The sequence below is a fragment of the Rattus norvegicus genome, chromosome 1 (assembly GCF_021556685.1).
Source record: "Rattus norvegicus strain SHRSP/BbbUtx chromosome 1, alternate assembly SHRSP_T2T, whole genome shotgun sequence".
Classification (NCBI taxonomy): domain Eukaryota; kingdom Metazoa; phylum Chordata; class Mammalia; order Rodentia; family Muridae; genus Rattus; species Rattus norvegicus.
This window is the reverse complement of record NC_141534.1, coordinates 91,885,194-91,905,238: the sequence shown is the minus strand read 5'-3', so window position 1 is coordinate 91,905,238 and position 20,045 is coordinate 91,885,194. Positions and strand designations below refer to the sequence as shown.

Below are 20,045 nucleotides of genomic sequence, written 5' to 3'. Positions count from 1 at the left end.
GGAGTAAAAGACCTCCAAGTCAGGATCTGAGACTTCCCAGTGAAGAACCACACAGGAAATACTTTTGGGACTCAGCCTTTCTGTCATATGGACATGCAGTCCCACAATATATAAACGAGGAGCTGCGTCCCAGCTTTGCAAAGGCACCTGAGCTAAGCTGCAGGGCCACTCTTGCCCACCCTTTCTTTCTGGTGCCGTGCTGAAGGTGACCACACCCTTAGTTCTGACAGCAAAGGGGAAAGCCAGAGCGGTTTATCAAAAGCTAAAAGATGCTGCAACTTGGCCCCCCTGAGGCTGGCACTGGCCGAAGCCAGCCCAGCAGTTGTTGCTAGGACAGAGCAAAGCAGAACCTGGAGGGAGGCAGGGAGCAAGCCCTCCATCCTAGAGCGGTGGTTCTCAACCTTTGGGTTGCTACCTTTCAGGGGTTGCACGACCTTTTCATAGGGGTTGCCTAAGAGCATTGGGAAACTGATATTTACATTACGATTCATTCCAGTGGCAAAATTACAATAGTAACAAATTGATTTCATGGCTGAGGGGCGCCACAACTCGAGGAACTGTATTAAAGGGTCGCAGCGTTAGGAAGGCTGAGAACCACTGCTCTAGAGCCCCCTAGGAGAGGAGCCTGGCAGAGCAAGCTTTTCTTCGCACTACAGCCTTGAAGCCTTCCCTCTAGCGCCCCTACTGGTGGAGCCTAGTAGAGCATTTGGTAAAACAAACGTCGGTTTCAGGCTGGCTTCCCTCCCCCCATCAGGAGTGTGGGTTTAGACATAACAATCACAGGGCTTCTTCCATTGGCTTTGGGTCATTCAAGTGACCTTTCCTCCATCGTTTCTTTTGTTGTTTTGTTATCAGTCAAAATAATAGGGTTTTTTTTTTAATTATTACAGTGTTTTCATACATAATTTACTTCTACTGATCTTCAATTTCCCTGCCCCAGCCTTGGGTCCTTTTACTTCCAACAGTTCTTTCTGCCCCCATATCACATGTGTTCTATTACCCTACCTCTCCCCCACCCCCTTTTAAATTCTTTCTATCTTATCTATCAGTTATTTATTTTATATTATTTTTCTCCCAGAACTGGCTTCACACAATCTAGCCAAAAGCCTATTTCTTTCTTCCCATGGACTCCTTTCTACACCCACATGACGGAATTTTATTCCACCATAAGAAAACAATCACCACAGCACTCCTCAGGGCTCGGCTTCTTACTGATCTCCTGTGAGGCTTTGCCCCGCCTGCTTGGCCAACTCTGGGGCTCAGTAAATATTTAGAGCTCTGTTGGATGGATGAATGAGTAGAACGGGCAGGTGACTGCAGTGTGGGGTAGAGAGTGAGATGGTGGGAGAGGCAGGTGGGGCAAGGCCTCATGGGAGATGTTTGAGGTAGGGTCTTAAGGATGCAGGCAGATGTGCTCAGGGCTTTACAAAGCCGCTGAGGATGCTGGTCAGTAGTTGAAGGAGTGTGGCTATAGCCAGGGTGAGGGAGACAGATGATGGGAACTGATCTCCAGGCTTCCCTCAGGGCAGGGTGAGGCAGACAGGACTCAGTACTGCTGGGGTACAAGAAAACACTGAGGTTGCTGCAGCTTCCCCAGAACTGGAGAGATGGCTAGGCAGTTAAGAGCGCTGGTTGCTCCTGCCAAGGACCAGGATTCTATTCCCAGCACCCACGTGGTGACTCGCAGCCATCTGCAGCTCAAGGTCCAGGAAGTCAATGCGCTAATCTGATCTCCACGGTACACACACATACGTGCAGGCAGACAAAACGCGCATGCATATAAAATAAAGTCAGTCTGCACTCTAGGCTGAGCTCCCTGCACACAGAGTAGTCAGGCCTGTGACTGACTTCAGATGCCCCCAACTTTGGACAGTGGGAACAGCAGACAGGAAAACTCCCATTGAGGGCAAGTGGCTCCAAATTCCAGAACCAACTACATCAAAGTGTCCGCTCCTTCCATGTTTCCGTTTCTTCAATTGTAAAGTGGTGGGTATGGAGGTTCCTCTGCATAGAGCAAGAATCTGGGGATCAGACACCCTGCTCTGGGGAGCACCCAGAATGGTGGCCATGCAGGGCAGCGTCATGTATGTGGAAGTGTTTAAACTTAGCAGGGTTCCAGTGTGGTACAGGGGAAGAACTTGGAGGCCCAAGAGACAATGGTGATATTTCAGGCCCCAGCAAAGGATTATGAGATGTGAGATTCAGTGGCACGTGCCCTGATCTGATCTCTGTGCAGTTGTCATATTGAAGGTCGACAGACATTTTTATAGTTTGAGCTAAGTGCTGTGGTCAAGGGATGTCTGGACCATCTGAGGGGCTTGGAGGAATGGCTGGGATCACCCCCCCAACCCCTCCCTTCTTTTTTCAAAAAAAATATTTATTTTATGTATATGAGTATACTGGTGCTGTCTTCAGACACAGCAGAATAGGTCGTTAGACCCCCATTACAGATGGTTGTGAGCCACCATGTGGTTGCTGGGAATTGAACTCAGGACCTCTGGAAGAGCAGTCAGTGCTCTTAACCGCTGAGCCATCTCTCCAGCCCAACCCTTCCCTTCATAAAGACAGAGTTTCACTATGTAGCTTTGGTTGGCCTGGAACCAGATATGCAGGCCAAGCTGGCCCCATAGTCACAGGGATCCACCTGCCTCAGTGTCTGGATCAAAGGTAGTCCATTGCTGAACAGACACTTGGGAGAAAAGAGGACCCTGGCGTGAGGGTGAGGTGGGCTCTGTGCTCTAGGGAGGCCTAACTCATTGACACTGACAAGTCAGCTGTCCTTGAGACCTGTCTTCATTTTCCTTGCACTCGAGTTTAGTTTTCAGCCTTTGGTGGTAAGGAGGTGCTGGGGAAGAACAAGTGCAGAGAGAGGTCCTGTGGTAGCCATTGAGTCTTCAGAGTCCAAAAGCAAACAGCAGGCCACAGAGGCCGGAGTAAACTAGATAGAGGCCTGTGCATGCAGACGTGCCAGGCAGGAGGTGGCTCTCAGAGCCACTTAGTGATGTGGGAAGCCATTGTGTACATTGGTCTGTTTTTTGTTTTTTTTTTTGTTTTTTTTTTTAAAGATTTATTTATTATATATAAGTACACTGTAGCTGTCTTCAGACACACCAGAAGAGGGCATCAAATATCATTACAGATGGTTGTGAGCCACCATGTGGTTGCTGGGAATTGAACTCAGGACCTCTGGAAGAGCAGTCAGTGCTCTTAACCGCTGAGCCATCTCTCCAGCCCCTACATTGGTCTGTTTTTAAGGCTTATTTAATGTATATGAGTACTTTGCCTGTGTGAAAATATGTGTACCACGTGAATGCCTGATGCCTACAGAGGTCAGAAGAGGGTGTTGGATTCCCGGGAACCTCAGAGACAGATGTTGTGAGATGTCATGTGGATGCTGGGAATTGAACCCTGGTCCTCTGGAAGAACAGCCCGTGCTCATAACCACTGAGCCATCTCTCCAGCCTCCCTTTGGGTTATGTGTGGGGAGTGGATATAGACTTGTGAGAGATGGGGGTGGTGATGATGACAATTTTGGAATTTTTGTTTTAATCCCAGGTGTGGGATATGGGGCTGCTTTGGACTGTCTGCAGCAGCTGACTAAGATTTGCCTTGTGCTGTGGCAGGGGTGTGATTTTACCAGCTGCAGAGAGTTTCTGCAATTGTGTGAGGTTTGGGATTCTGGTGACTTTCCAGAGGGTACATAAATGCTGGGGCCCCGAGAGGCACGGTGGGCTGCTGGTTGTCGTTGATTACAGTTTGTTAGGTACTCATGCACAAAGAAGAAACAAGAAGAAAGTAGATCTGCTGACAGCGAGGACTGAACTCGCCCCAATGAACTCAATGCATCTGTTCGGCAGGAAGTAGTCTAACGATAATGTCGCCCCCTTTCTGACCCCTGACCTTATCCAGGCATCTCTTTCCTCCCCTCTCTCCTTTCTCCTCTCCAGTCTAGTGTTAGGGGGTTGAAGGAGTGGACAAAAAGGGAAGGAGAAAGGTGGGAGAGAGAAGAACCCACAAAATAGTGAAAGACAAGCTACAGGGACATGAGGAGGAGGCAAGTGTGGCTGTCAGGAAAAGCCCTGGATGCCACAGACCTGCCCGAAGGTGATGGGGAGGAGTAGGCAGGCCTGGAGTATTCCAGAGCAGAGCCACGACCCTTACTGCTGGGGCCCAAGGCCTGACTGAGTCACAGAGACAGCAGAGAGCCAAGGGGAGCCCTACAGGCCTTCAGGGGAGGAGGGGTCTCCAAACAGTTGGCTCAAGGATCACAGAGCCTTGGGCCATGTCTAAAGGCTGATGTTTCTATCTGTTTCCATAGGATCCTGACCACCAAGGAGGGACTATTGTGAACACACACACACACACACACACACACACACACACACACACACACACACAAAATACTGAATGACCTCAAGCAGGGGCGTTCATGTGCCTGGGCCTGGTTTAAAGCTCTATAAAGGGAATTTAGACCACTGGGACACAGCTCCTGCGTGTACCCTTTCCTACACTTTCATCCCCTAGACTTGAGCCAGGGCTGTAGTATCAGGGGCTGGGGATAGAAGGGGATGCCCAAACCCAAATTTAGGAATCGAGCGCCTCCTGGAGGCCGAGGCTGAGAACACAAGAGCTAACAAGAGCTGGGCAGCAGGGAGATTGCAGCCCCTGGAATAGGCTAGGACTGGGGAGACAGGCTTCAGGGCCCTAACAGAGTCGGTCTCGAGGAAGGAGGACACAAACTAGGGTAGAGCCCATGGTCCAACCTAGGAACCAGATCATGAGCCTGGACAAGAGATCAGCCCTAAACCCGAGAGTCTGGAATAGGTGACATGTAATCCGAAGTCCAGGAGAGATGCCACAGCCCTGAAAGATAACCATAGCAGTAATAAAACTCTGCGCCAGCGATGGAGAGGGAACGCAGCCTGAAAGTGCTTTCCTGGCCAGCACAAGACCCCAGCTAAGTCCCTGCAACCTGCACGGAAAAGCTGGGCACAATGGGATTCACTTGAGACCACAGCGTCAGTCAGGCAGAGACAGGCGGACCCTTGTGTCTCACTGGTCAGCCAGCCTAGTGTAACTGGTGAGCCCCAGACCAGTGGAGACCCTGTCTCAGACAAGGTGGACAGCGATGCTGAGGACAATACCCAGGATTGTCCTCTGGTGTGCACACACAGACAGGATAGATGGGGTGTGGTTAATCCCAGCACCCGGAGCTGGGGAGGGGGAGAGGCAAGCCGTTCTCTGTGACTTCAAACCAAGGCCAGCCTGGTCTATATATCGAGTTCCAGACTAGCCAGGGCTATACCGAGAGATCCCATTCAAAACAAAACAAAAAACAACCTCAAAAAGCAAAACAAAACAAACAGAAACGAATGAACTCAAGGTCAAGGAGAGAGCAGAGAGAGCAGAGATCCCCAGTGAAATGCAGGGCGGGAAAGAGAGGAGGCAGATCTGAAAGACAACTTACTCTTCAGTGTTGGGAACCTGATGACTAACCAGAGCCAGGAGACCCAGTTCAGGTTGAGCAGGGAACGCAGGGCGAGTGAGGAGTAACCTAATACAGCCTGGGTGCCGGAGACAACTCAGCCCTGCGGCATCACAGAGGAGGAGGGCTGCGCTGATGTACACAGGGATTCCTGGGGACTGAGACCTCGGATTTACAGACAGTTGTGAGCTGCTGTGTGGGTGCTAGGAATTGAACCCCAGGTACCACAGGAAGAGCAGCCATGCCCTTAACTGCTGGGCCATCTCTCTAGCCCCCTCATCCCTTCTTTTAAGCTGGCCACATTTATGACTAAGATATGAATCGTTGTGAGAACCATCACTGCTAATGCAGGTGTGTGTGTGTGTGTGTGTGTGTGTGTGTGTGTGTGTGTGTGTGAGAGAGAGAGAGAGAGAGAGAGAGAGAGAGAGACCAGGACTCTTCATTCCTTTACCCACACTACCTGCTCTGTTTCTCAGCTGTGAGATTGAGTGTCACATAGCACTCATTGGCCCCTGAGAGATGTCACCGCATGTCCCTACTACATATGTGTGAGGTCACATAAGCATTGTGTGTCGCTGTTGGCCAGTATCCCAGCACACTTGGAGGCACAGTGTTGGAAACCCACTGTGTGGTAGAAGTTCCCGGACTGTGTGCCCAGTACTGCATGTGCGTGACTGTGGACGAAACATGGGCTCTTCCCTCTTCCCTGTCAGCCCTCAGCTCACAGCAGGCTAATGTCCACAAAGTGAGATGTTCCCATAGGATCACTCAGTTCATTCTGAAAGGGGTTCCCTGCAGGTCAGGACAGCCCAGCCTCCAGTCGTCTCTCTGTCCCTGCCGTCACCACTTCAGGCCTGTCCCCTGTCCCCCGTCCCCACTGGAAGCATGCAGATTTCCCAAGGCCATTCCTGCTGAGCTTCACCCTGGCCCTGTGTTCCTCAGACCCTTGTCTAGAGCACCCATGTCTGCTGGACACTTCATGGTCCCCAGCTGCTCATGTCCCCAGCCACTGCCCTTTCTCCTGGGTGCCTCTCCGAGACTCAGTTTTCCTATCTATAAATGAAACTAGCCATGGCTCAGAGAGTTTTGGGAGCTGTCCACAAGATGATTGATAAGAAGTTCTGCCCAGGGGTCCGGTTGGTAAAGCGCTTTCCGCACAAACGCGAGGGCCTGAGTTCACCCAGCACACGTATAAAGCTGGCCACGGCGGCAGAGACAGGAGCATCCCTCGCTTGCTGTCAGCAGTCCACCATGCTGATTCGGTGAGCTCCAGATTCAGGTGGAAAGTGGAGAGCAGAGGAGGAAGGCGCCCAACCTGGGCCTCTGGCCTTCGTGTGTGCACACAACACATGTTGTCCTCCGTGTACACGCACATCCACACACTGAAAACAAACAAAACAAAACACGTCTGTCTGCTCTTGTAAACAATTAAGTGCTGCCTGTTCCCGAGGTGAGAGCAAGCCTGTGTCTGGGTGCCTGGGTACCAGTCTCCTGCTTCCTCATGACGCAAGTATACAGGGCAGACAACCACACACATGGGGCTTTAAAAGCAAGGCCGTCACCAGTTACACTAGCATTTGGGAGGCAAAGGAAGAAGAGGAGTTCACTGCCAGCCTTGGCTATGTAATTAGTTCAGAGCTAGCCTGAGCAACCTAAGATTCTTTCTCAAGGTAAAACAAAAACAGGGTTGCCGTGATAGACTAGACCATAGTACAGGTAGGAGCCATGAGTCTAGAGGGACAGGGACATAGCTTCATCCAGTCTCAGCCTGCAGGTGTCTCTAACTGCCCACTTCTGTCCTGTGCCCCACCCTCCGCCCCACCCGCTTCCCCTCCAGCAGAAGGCAGACCTGGCTGTGGCAGCCTTCACCATCACCGCGGAGAGAGAGAAGGTCATCGACTTCTCCAAGCCATTCATGACCCTGGGGATCAGCATCCTCTACAGGGTGCACATGGTACATACGTTTCCCTGGGAGTAGGGAGTGGCTGTGACCTAGCATCGGGAGTTGGGGGGGGGGTGCTGAAGTGGACTTGCGGATGGATCGGCCACTGTGGTTTCTGGATTCTGAATTCCTGGAGATTGCCGTAGCTGAGCACACAGCTTGTGGCAGGGGTGGCTACTCTCACTTGTCCTTTGCCCCCTAGGGCCGCAAGCCTGGCTACTTCTCCTTCCTGGACCCTTTCTCCCCTGCCGTGTGGCTCTTCATGCTTCTTGCCTACCTGGCTGTCAGCTGTGTCTTGTTTCTGGCTGCCAGGTGAGTGGACTGGTGAGGGGGTGGGGAGCCCAGCCCACCAGCCTCCCACACCCGCACTGTCCTTCTTCTGTTGGCTGAACACTGTGGGGCCACAGGTGCCCTGTACCTGCCCTGTCTCCGTTTCTCATCTCCCCTCCCTCCCCCCCGGGGATCTAACTGGGCCTCTCTCCTTCCTTCTCTCTGCTTCTGTCTTCTTACCTCCACTGCAGAGTGTATTCCTGTGGTGTGTCAGCATCTCTGTTCCCTGCACCCCTGCCCCTTCCCTTCTCATCACAAAAGCTTTACTACCTCTTGAAACCCCTCCTTTCCCTCATCCACCCGCTTGTCTCTCCACAGGCTGAGCCCTTATGAGTGGTATAACCCTCACCCGTGTCTTCGGGCGCGTCCCCATATCCTGGAGAACCAGTACACGCTGGGTAACAGCCTTTGGTTCCCTGTGGGTGGCTTCATGCAGCAGGGCTCGGAGATCATGCCCCGGGCGCTGTCCACACGCTGTGTCAGCGGAGTCTGGTGAGCTGTTTTTATCTACACTGGGAGGCCTTCCATTCTGGGGATGTGGTCTGCAGTGCTCTCCCAGACGGCTTTCTCTCCCTCCCCTCCCCCCGCTCCCTCTCCCTCCCCCAACCACCCCCACCCCCACCACCGCACCCCACCCCCACTCCCCCACCCCCCCCACCCCCGCCATGGCTGAGCAATGAAGAAGAACTGAACGTCAACCAAGCAGCCCACTGTCTCCATGGCCTTGGCTAGGGGGCGCCCTCTCTCCTGACCTCAGTCTCCCTCAACCGAAATAAGACAGAAAGGCCCATGTCACATTTAAAATCACAGCATTTGAAAATGTCTGGGGCAGGAGAATTATGAGTTTGAGATTAGCCTGAGCTTTGAAATCAAGCTCAAGGCCACACTGGGTTACTAATAAGACAGGGATACGGCTCTGTGGCAGAGCATGTGGCTGGCATGTAGAAGCGGAGAAGTCTAATCCTAAGCACACGAGGAAAGGGCAGGCCCATGGTTTAGGTGTCACTGAGTTATGCAAAGGTGACGTGAGCTGAGCAGTCTTCGGAGTCATGAGAAGCATTGCTGTTAAGTCTGTGACATTGCCCTAGTTGTTAAAGACACTGAGTCCTTGAAGTCTCTTTGGTAAGATTCAGTTTCCCCTGGTGCACGCGCCGAGAAGTCCATGCCAGCTACAGGTCATGATGCCTGTATTTGGGTGCTTGTGTGTGTGCAGGACAGGTGCATCCATGTACATGAGGGTTATGCCCAGATCCAAGGGTCCCCAAAGACCTACAAAAGCAAAGAGTATTCAAGTTTGAGCTCGAACCCTCAGGACCCTCCAGCGCAGCAAGGTAGTGCAGAAGGCCCCAGCACCTTTCTATTGTGGTTACAGCTTATCAAGTCGGCAGTTACATGACTGGCTAACAGTGGTTTCAGTTGGCTTAAGCAACCTATCTCTACCTACAGCCTCTGGAATGTTAGGTATTTTCCTGCTGTGGCCCATGTCTAGGGTGGTTCCTTCCTGGAACGGTCTGTGGTTTTTCCAGTAATCAGAGTTCAACCTGAGGACAGGCCTAGTGTATAAAATGAAGGCCTGGTTACAAGATGGAGTCAGTCTTGTCAAGTTGGGGCCCTTCAGTTTTCGTTTGTTGTGTGTGTGTGATGCGTGTGGTATGTATGCATGGGCACATACATGCAGGTGTGTGTGCACAAGTGTGCAGGAGTGTGTGGAGGCTGACACTGTCTCTGTTGCTCTCCACTTTCTTTTTTGAGGCAGGGTCTCTAACTGAATCTATGGCACACTAACTTAACTAGAAGTCCAAAGAGATGGTTCAGTGGGTACAGATGCTTGTGGGACAAGCCTGCAACCTGAGTTCAGTACCCAAACCCACAAAAGGTGGAAAGAGAGAATCAATGCTGTAGAGTCCCCTCTGTCTTCCCCAGGCTCATGTGACTATGTGTGCACGCACACAAACAATAATAATAACAATAAACAAGCAAGTCGTGGGAGGGGCTAGGGATGTAGCTCTGTACATAAGCAGGGTATGGTGGTTCACCCTGTGATCTAAACACTGGGGATAAAGGCAGGAGGATCCGCTCAAGGTCATCCTTGGCTACAGACTGAGTTTGAGGGAAGCCTTGGCTACAGAAGACCTTGTCCCAAAAGAAAAGGGTTGGGGCTAGGAATATAGCTCAATATGGCCCACTTGTCTAGTATGCTCAAGGCCCTGAATTTAATACCTAGTGCTGGAAAAGCCCACAGTCAGATGCCACCTCTAGGTTAGTTCCTATGTCTGCTACAAAGATCACCACTGATTTGGTGGCTTAAGATGACACAAATATACTAACTTTTAGTTCTGGAGGTCAGTAACCCAAACTAGATAGGACAGGGCTAAAAGTCGTTAGCTGGCCTGCCTCCTGCAGCCCCCAAAGATCCCTTTCCTTGTCTTTTCCAGCGTTTAGAAGCCTCCTGCAATCTCTGACCTGTGGCCTAATTCTTCAGAAAAACAGCATAACATCATCAAATCCCTCTCTGACTTATTTATTTTTGCAAAGCTAGATATCGAACCTAGTGATTTGTGCATGTAAAGGAGAGTGCTATTTCCCCTCACTGGGGGATTCTAGGCAGGGGCTCTACCACTGAGCTATATATACTCCGGCCACATTCGTTGCTCTTGTATTTTGAGACAAGTTTTCATTAGGTTGCCTAGGTTTGTCTTGAATTCATTCTTGCAGCCCCAGCTTACATTGAGCTTTCTGTCCTCCTGCTCCAAACTTTGAAGAGCCAATGCTTTTCCACCAGACTCTTTTTTTTTTTTTTTTTTTTTTTTTGGTTCTTTTTTTCGGAGCTGGGGACCGAACCCAGGGCCTTGCGCTCTTGCGCTTCCTAGGCAAGTGCTCCACCACTGAGCTAAATCCCCAACCAGACTATGATCCCTTTCCTACCCCTGCTCTTGTCGTTCACCAGGCCTGCTGGGGACAGGGTCACTTCCTCAACATTTTGTTTTGGAGACAGGGTTTCTCTGTGTAGCCCTGGCTGTCCTGGAACTCACTCTGTAGACCACGATGACCTCAAACACAGAGATCCTCCTGCCTCTCTCTAGCTTCTGAGTGTTGGGATTAAAGGCGCGATCCAGCACTGCCCGACCTGCTTTCTTTTTTTTTTTTTTCTTTTCTTTTTTTCGGAGCTGGGGACCGAACCCAGGGCCTTACGCTTGCTAGGCAAGCGGTCTACCACTGAGCTAAATCCCCAACCCCCTGCTTTCTTATCTCAATCCTTAATTTCATCTACAAAGTCCCTTTTACCCTGCAGGTTGACAGGTCCACCTTTTCCAAGGATTAAGGTGTATATGTCTGGTGCTGACAGTGGGAGGGGCTTATTCTGTTCCCTCCCAGCCCAGGTGAAAACATTACTGTGCTCTGAGCAACGGTGCTTCTGCTCTACACTGTCTGCTTTTGAGGGGTGGCCAGGTACTCTGACAGAGCAGTCTAAAATGTTCCCAAGGTTATGAATCTGAACAGTCCTAAAGGCAGGGGACTAGTGGTCTCTAGTCTGCGAGCCCCCATGCTTTCCCCTCAGCCTGAGACCTGCTTCTTGAGGGCCATGCTATCTATCCAATCGTTCCCCACGGTCTCCCATTGCAGCCACCCAGGAAGCCATCCATCACACTGCCACTCACTGAGCCGGCTGCCTAGTCTCATGCTCTCCCAAACCCTGAGTCCTCCCGCACAACCCACTCCCTCAGCAGGCACCAGTTAATCTCCAAGCTTGACTCAGTGGCACAGTGACCTTAGCCACCCTGGGACCCACAATCCAGTGGGACTGTAGGGCATTGCTGCTACCATCACGGGATTCTGTGAGCACCCAGCTAGGACATGCCTCTGGGCAGCAGCCACAGTCTTCTGCAGCTATTCCTGCCAGCTCATCACTGAAGACAGGTTTGCCTCAGAAATCCGCACGCCTAAGGCTGCCTTGGACCACAGCCCTTCCCCCCTCTCCCCCCGGGGCTCTCCTTTGGTCACTGTTTGGGCAACGGGTCCCCTGACCTCACTCTCCTTGAGCCCTGCCTGCCTTCACATCTCAGTGTCCAGGTAGGTCTCCATGTTACCCCCTTAGCAACTGTCATCACACCTTTCTGACAAGAAACCTTGTCCAGCTATCAGGAGGTCCTTCCCCCAACCCTTAACTTCACGTGTGACTCCTTAAGCCATGATTCCAGGCACCACCTCACCTTAGCAGCATGTCCTCAGCTTGACACTGCACACTGCTCCTCGGCGAGCCCACGGGCACACACAGGGTCTGCATGCTTTTGTAACAAGTATTGATTTAACGCTTTTTCATCCTGAGCTGATACTCAAGGGTCAGGCTCTCTTAGGGTTTCATTGCTATGAGGAGACACCATAATCAAGGCAACTTGTATAAAGGCAAACCTTTAATCGGGGCTGGCTTACAGTTCCAGTGGTTCAGCCCATTGTCATCATGGTGGGAAGGATGGCAGCAGCCAGGCAGACTTGGTGCTGGAAGAGTTGACAGTTCTACATTTTGATCCATAGGCAGCCGGGAGAAGACTCTTTCCACACTGAGTAGAGCTTGAACACAGGAGACCTCCAAACCTGCCTACACCATGACACGTTTCCTCCAACAAGACCACACTTCCTAATAGTGCCATTCCTGTGGGCCAAGCATATCCAGATCATCACACACACACACACACTGAAATCTTTTTAGGACTGGTGAGATGGCTCAGTTCCCAGCATTCCCCTCATTGGGCTCCCAGCTGCCTGTAACTGCAGTTCCAGGGGGGTCCAACCCCCACTTAAGGGCTCCAGTGGTGCCACACTCACATGCACAGACACAAGATTTTTTTTTTAAACCTTTAGTATAATGCTCTAGTTGTAATGAGGAGAAAGGGGGATGTGATTTCTTTCTGTTTGTTTTTTGAGTGAAGGTTTCACTAGGTAGCCGTGGCTGTCCTAGAACTCACTCTGTAGACCAGACTAACCTTAAACTCAGAGATCCACCTGCTTCTGTCTCCCAAGTGCTGGGATTACAACCGGGCACCACCATGCCTGGCTAGGCGACATGATTTGTAATTGGATCAGAGCAGTAAGCCAGTGCTTGTGCATGACTATGTCAGAGGACATAAACTAGGAAGGTGACTTCTGTTCGCAGTGTCAGTTTTGGGTGCTGAGGAGTGAGGCCATTGGCTGGATCACTGCTGGTGCTCCACATCTGACACTTGGAAGCAGTTGGCAAAGGAGTGTGCTGGTGCCAGTGTGAGCCCCCCAGGAACTGGCGCCGCTGGCTTCAGCATCTTGACTGAGCGACTCAAATACCAATGGAGTTGCTATCCCTGCCATGACTTCTCAGAAAGGTGAGCAAGTCTGGCAGAGCTCCCCTCATGACTCGAAGTCCTCACGCTGAGTGAGAGCTCCCCTCTGCTGATTTCAGTCCATGCTGTGACTGTGCAGGAAGTATGTGTTTCCTGCATCAAGGAGTCAGCGTCTGGGAGTGGGTCCCTCAGGCTCTGTGGTTCAGGCCGGGTCTTGCATGGTCAGCCTGCCCACTGGCAGGAACCAGGACAGCACACTCAACCCAACACAAAACATGCATGTCCCCACTGCAGGCCACTCCTGTACACACCAGGCTGCAACTGGTCACTTCCAGAATCCTCATCTGAGCCTCCTCCCATATCCAGCTAACTTAGGCTGCTTCTATATTAATAGGTGACCCCAAATTCACCTTGTCCAAAATAGCTCATCTCTTTGCTTCCAGATCTTTGTCTGTCTGCCTGCCTGCCTGCCTGCCTGTCTGTCTGTCTACTCTATCAGTAAGCAACCAGTCCTATCACTCCATACTTCATCACTACCACCTGCCTGCCATGTCCCAGTCTCGAGGGCCAGCAAGGCACCTGATGTGTGCTGGGCAGGCACTGGGTCATTTCTTCGTAGCGAGTAACATTGGCCCATGAGGATGTGGTGAGACAGTCAGTCCCTGAGCCTTGTTGTCAGGGTTAGAGGTTTTTCTACCTGAAACTGTATTCTTCACACTTCTGTCCATTCACTCCCAACCCAGAACCTAAGGCCAGCAGCCCGTTCTTGTTACTGTCTGATAATGAGCCCAGGTCAGGGAGGCCCTCAGTCTGTGGCCTGCAGGGGGCCTGGCCACTTTTATTTGGCAGGAAGAAGCCAGAGTACAATAAATGGCTGCCCTGGTTGGCTGCACCTTCTTCCCAAGTCAGGCCATGGCACTAAGATGATGACAGTAAACACTTGTCCAACACATTCTGTGTTGTGGGCTAGCCCAGTCTGCACAAAGCCCCTGTGGAAGAGCACATTCTGTGTTGTGGGCTAGCCCAGTCTGCACATTCTGTGTTGTGGGCTAGCCCAGTCTGCACAAAGCCCCTGTGGAAGAGCCAGCGGTGATGCGTACTGAGTAGGTGGAGGTGCCAGAGCACAGCCTCAAGGTCACCCAGCTAGATGCGGGTGCAGCCAGGACTTGGGGATTTTCCAGTTCTTTCCATTATTTATTTCTGCTCACTTCCACTGTGATGAGAGAGCATCCTCTGCAGGTCTTCAGTCCGTTTCAATTCACTGAGACTGTTTCATGGCTCTGCAGCCTGGTCTGTGTAGGGAAACGGTCCCTGTACACACCCTGGAGACGTCTGCTGTTGGTGGGTTAACTGTCCTAGAAGGGCTGTCCAGGGTGAGTGGGTTGTTGTCCATGGCTTCTGGCCATGGACATGTCATGGCCTCCTTACTCACTGATTTTCCATCTGGCTGTCTTGCCAACAAAAGAGAGAAATGGCAAGAGTGTTGCCGTGTGGTCTTGGAGAAACAGAAACTCCTCCTCTCTCCACTCCTCTGTCTTTCTCAATCTCTTGTAGCCAGGAGAGCGGAATTCCACACTGGGTGGAGCTTATGCATAAAGACCTCAAAGCCCACCCTCACAGTGACACACTTTCTCCAGCAAGACCACATCTTCTCTAACAAGGCCCCATCTAACAGTACCACTCCCCATGGGCCAAGCACACACACACACACACACACACACACACACACACACACACACACACGAGTCGGCGGGGCCAAACCTATTCAAACCACTACGTCTACTTGGCGGTCTCTTGCCAACCTTGCTTTATGAGTTTCGAAGCCCTGTGATTACATGCACCAGTGCCAGGGACTGTTCTGTACCCCTGAGCTGACTGACCCCTCTGTCATCAGGTCATGTCTCAGTCCTAGCTGCTTGTTTGTTCTGAAAGTCACGGTGCAGTGCAGCTCTCTGACTCCTGGTGTTTATGTGGTGTGTCGCTTGCCCATCATTTTATTCTACGTCAATCAGTGTGTGTGTGTGTGTGTGTGTGCGCGTGTGTGTGCATGTGCATGTGTTTGTGTGCAAGTGCGTGTATGTGTGTGTGTGTGAAATCCCAATTGATTATTTTATATGGATGGCTATTTTGCCCGCCTGTGTGTCTGTGTGCCGTGCATGTGCAGTACCCAGAGAAGGCAGAAGGGGGGTGTCAGATCCCCTGTCACGAAGGTGCAGGATATCAAATGCAGATCCTCTAGAGGAAAACACCAGTGCTCTTAACTACTGAGCCATCTCTCCAGCCCCTCCCATTGCTTATTATCAACTCTGCCTCCGCTTGGAGGAACCTCAGCTCTGTGAGAACCCCGTGGGACTGTTCTTTGCTTGAGAGGATTGCCCGTCTGTCCCTGTGGAGTCTCACCTCGTTCACCCACAAATTCAGCAAGAGGCTCATACTTCCCACCCCTCAGGTGGGCCTTCACCTTGATCATCATCTCCTCCTACACGGCCAACCTGGCTGCCTTCCTCACGGTGCAGCGCATGGAGGTGCCGGTGGAGTCTGCAGACGACTTGGCGGATCAGACCAACATTGAGTACGGCACTATCCACGCTGGCTCCACCATGACCTTCTTTCAGGTGGGGCTCCGCTAAAACCTCTCGGGCTGTGCGTGAGGGCGACGACATACTTGACCTGTTTGGGGGCGGTACTGACTTCCACCTGTCGAATGAAAACATGGAGGCAGACAGGGTTCTAATGTGGGTCAGTACTTGGAGGCTTGGGCCAAGGATTGAGTTGTCATCAGGAGGGTGGGAGAGCTGGAAGGTGAGAAGAATTTACAGGGCTCAAGGGAAATGGTCAGAGTGGCCCTCACCCGTCTTCCTTCATACTTGCTCTGCCAAGAACTCACGGTACCAGACGTACCAGCGGATGTGGAATTACATGCAGTCGAAGCAGCCCAGCGTGTTCGTCAAGAGCACAGAGGAGGGGATCGCCCGTGTCCTCAACTCACGTTACGCCTTCCTGCTGGAGTCCACCATGAACGAGTACCACAGGCGCCTCAATTGCAACCTCACCCAGATCGGGGGCCTCCTCGACACCAAGGGCTACGGCATCGGCATGCCGCTGGGTATGTGGTGAGGGGGGGGCACGCAGGCCAGGACCTGCGAGTGAGCCCAGGAGCAGACCACGCCCACCATGGGAGAGGTGGGCCCTGTGGCCCTGGGCAGGCGCAGTCACCCTCCTGAGCCTCTGCACCTTGAGCATGCAAACCGTCTGCCTAGAATCCAGCGAGCTCCAGCCTTGGATACTAAGGGAATTCTGTGATTGCATGGACACCTCAGCAAACATGAGCTAGGAGGCACACACCATAGCTGTCATCAGACACCAGAAGAGGGCATCAGATCCCATTGCATATGGCTGTGAGCCACCACGTGGTTGCCGGGAATTGAACTCAGGACCTCTGGAAGAGCACTCAGTGCTCTTAACCGCTGAGCCATCTCGCCAGACCTCATTGGTTTTTTTCTCCCCCCTTTGAGACAGAGTCTCGCCATCAAGTAGGTCAGGCTGTAGATGAGGATGGCCTTGGACCTCTGATCCTCCTGCCTCCACCTCCCAAGTACATGTAGTACACATACCGCCATGCTCAGCTAGGTCTTGGTTTTCCTTGCTTCATCTTCTCCATACGGAGCGGAGCGTACGTCCTAGCTCAGCGCAGGTACTTGGTGAGCGAGCGCAGGAAGGAAGGAGCGAGGCGGAGAGGCTTACGCTTCAGGACACACTTTTCCAGGGCTCGGGGCTAGAGACACAAACGCTAATTTGTCTCCCAACTTTGGTAACGTTTGGGAATCACGGTGAGCCCCAGAGGAGGACACTGGGTGGGGGTGGATACAGAAGCACTGTATGAGGAGCCACTAAGCAGCTGCTCCAGTGCCCTTCCAGGGGAGCAGGCGTGGGGGCTGCAGGGGAGCTTGTCCCAGTGCAGTCAAGGGTTGTGAAGCAAGTGTGGGGGAGACTGGCAGGGAGTGGAGGATTTGCCGCCATTTTGAGTAAAGCAGCCAAAAGGGAGCCAGTGTGTGCACAGAGACCCGAGGGGGTGTGGGAAAGAGCATCTCAGGTAGAAGTGAAGGCTCTAAAGTAGCGCTCTGCCTAGCAGGTGTGGGGAATTGTCAGGCGGCCAGTGCAAGCCTTGGGCGGGGGCGGGGGACTTGGGGAGGTGCTTAGGAATGGCAGCCCCATTACAGGAGAACCTCATTCTAGCTGCATTTGGATTGGAGAGGGCTGACCTGTGGCTCAGAGGGCTCCCTCCCTCTGGCTGTCCAATGGAAGCTGGGAGAAGTGGCAGGGCAGGTGTGCTTTCTGTTAGTGGGGCCCATGGTGAAGCCCTCATGTGCCCTGCCAGGCTCCCCATTCCGGGATGAGATCACGCTGGCCATCCTGCAGCTCCAGGAGAACAACAGGCTGGAGATCCTGAAGCGCAAGTGGTGGGAGGGCGGCCGGTGCCCCAAGGAGGAGGACCACAGGGCCAAAGGTCAGCATCCCCTCCCACCTTGCTCTTTCCCAGAAACCCCTTGATCCCACGCCCACACCCTAGCTGTGTCCACCCTCAGGTTTGGGCATGGAGAACATTGGCGGTATTTTTGTCGTGCTGATCTGTGGCCTCATCATTGCTGTCTTCGTGGCGGTCATGGAATTCATCTGGTCCACGCGGAGGTCAGCGGAGTCTGAGGAGGTGAGGAGATCGACCAAGGTTTGGGGCCAAGCAGGGGAGACCCCTAGGGAGATTAAGGACACCAAGTGATGGGTGGCAGAGTCTTGGATGGAGGAGGGATGCAAGGTATGAAAAGGGGTGGGGGAGCCAAGAGGTGAGAGATGAGCTCAGAAAGTCCTGGTCAGATAAAGGGGGTAGCAGGTCAGAGGGGGGACAAAGGAGGGAAAGGACAGAGGAGGGAATTGACAAGATGAGAATTCAAGAGAATTCAAGGATCCGGGGAAGGAAGGGTATGGAGGACCCCAGAGTCTGAGAGCAGGACACTGGAATAAAAGCAGCCGGTGTCGGTGTCAGGTTGGGGATTTAGCTCAGTGGTAGAGCGCTTGCCTAGCAAGTGCAAGCTCCAGAAAAAAAAAAAGAAAAAAAAAAAAAAAAGCAGCCGGTGTCAGGGTGCACTCAGGAGGCAGAGGCATTGCATGGATCAGCAGTTCAAGACTTCTCGTCTATATACTGATGAGTTCGAGTCCGGCTCGAGCTACTCAACATTCTATTTGCGAGAGGCAGAGACTGGCAGACAAACGAAGCATAATGGCTTCCTAATCCTCATACTTGGGAAGCCGAGGAAGGGGGATTGCCGGTTTGCCTCAGCCCCTCAGCACTGTAGGAGCATCCCGTTCTACCCGCACCTTCCCCCATGAAAGACCATCCCTGAGAGGCCGTTTATTGCTTATGGTCTCTAAGAGGAGAGGGATACGTCCAAAGAGGGAAGCAGGGAGGAAGTGGCTGGGCCAGGCTTCATTATGGTTTCCCTGGAAAAGGCAGGGCAGAGAATAGATATGGCAGAGAAGGGAGCAGGGGATCTAGGAGAGGAGACAGGACAAAGGAGGGACTGGCTGTTTTGAATCACGTTGGTAGGTTTGAAATAGGGGAGCTGTTTGTTTGCTTGTTTGGTGTGTGTGGTACTGAGACCAGAGCCCAGGGCCTCATGTGTGCCAGGCAAATGTCTACCATGACGCCGCTACCACTGAGCTTCATCCTCACCCTTACGTTTTAATTTTTAAGACAGGGTCTCACTAAGTTGTCCTGTCTGGCCTTAAATTCACTCCTCAGCCCAGCATGGCCTTGACCATGAATCCTGCCTCAGCCTTCTAAGGTGCTAGAGTCAAAGGTCAGCAGCCCCGGGCCCCTCTAGATTCACTACTATTTGGTTTGTGTGTGAGAGGTGGCTCAACCCTTCGATCTCTAAAATTTGCTTGTTTCTGAGAGGCATGGCCCACTTAGTGGAAGCCGGCAGCAGGCCTCTCAGTTCCTTGAAGGAGGGTGTCTTCTCCGGGCCGTTTAAATGCCCTCCTCCCTCTGCAGCTCACGCCCGCCAGCAAGTGACCCAAGCGGGAGCAAGGCGGGAGGAAAATGGGTGATTCTGGCCACATCCAGTCGCTCCGAGCAGCCCTGCTAGAATGTCAGAGAGGACTGGCGGGCAAGACTTAGAGACTAGCCGCCATGATGCCCAAATGTGCATTTCCCCCACCAAGATTTATTATTGGTTTGGGTTTTGTTTTTGTTTTTAGTTTTGTTTATTTTTTTTAAAGATTTATTTATTTATTTTATTTGAACACACTGTCGCTGTCTTCAGACACACCAGAAGAGGGCATCAGATTCATTACAGATGGTTGTGAGCCACCATGTGGTCACTGGGAATTGAACTCAGGACCTCTGGAAGAGCAGTCAGTGCTCTTAACCGCTGAGCCATCTCTCCAGCCCTTAGTTTTGTTTATTAATCCATGATTGCAGATGGGCGTCCGCACAGCGTAACCTAGAGTTTGGATGTGTGTGGTAGTCAGAGGTCAACTTTTAGGAGTCAGTTCTGTCCTTCTGCCTCGAGGGTTCCAGAGATGGAATTGGGTCATCAGCCTCCATGGCTGGGTCATCTTACTGACCCCAGTTTGGATTTTTGGGATAAGGTCTTGTTATGCAGCCCCCGCTGGCCTGGAACTCACTATGCTGGCTTGACACTTAGAGCCATCCTCCTGTCTCAGCTTCTAAAGCGCTGGGATTTCAGGCATGTGTCATCACCCAGCTCCAAAGTCTGTAAACACAACCCCCTCTCTGGTGCCCAGGGTCCAAGCTTCGCTCACCCCACCCCCACGGCAGAGCCAAGTGTCCGGTTGCTCAGCCCACTGTGGGCCTTTCTCAGCCACTCCCTCCTTCCTCTCCACGGTTTTTAGCAAAGCCCGTGGGTTCCTCCGCAGCATAGCCCAGGAAAGGCTCAGTCCCTGTGCCCCAGCCTGC

The 20,045-nt window shown here is 52.3% G+C and overlaps 1 protein-coding gene across 7 annotated transcripts in view; it reads left to right on the top strand.

Annotated features, from left to right (window-relative positions):
• Grik5 (glutamate ionotropic receptor kainate type subunit 5) overlaps nt 1–20,045 on the top strand; it is a 61,752-nt gene that overhangs the window by 39,780 nt on the left and 1,927 nt on the right. For 4 of the 7 annotated variants that reach the window (XM_087613262.1, XM_087613274.1, NM_031508.2 and 1 more), the window contains 7 exon segments: nt 7,326–7,439; nt 7,630–7,739; nt 8,076–8,249; nt 15,519–15,684; nt 15,950–16,175; nt 17,448–17,576; nt 17,656–17,777. In XM_087613262.1, the coding sequence (XP_087469388.1) occupies nt 7,326–7,439; nt 7,630–7,739; nt 8,076–8,249; nt 15,519–15,684; nt 15,950–16,175; nt 17,448–17,576; nt 17,656–17,777 (1,041 nt within the window). 7 annotated transcript variants of the gene reach the window in all.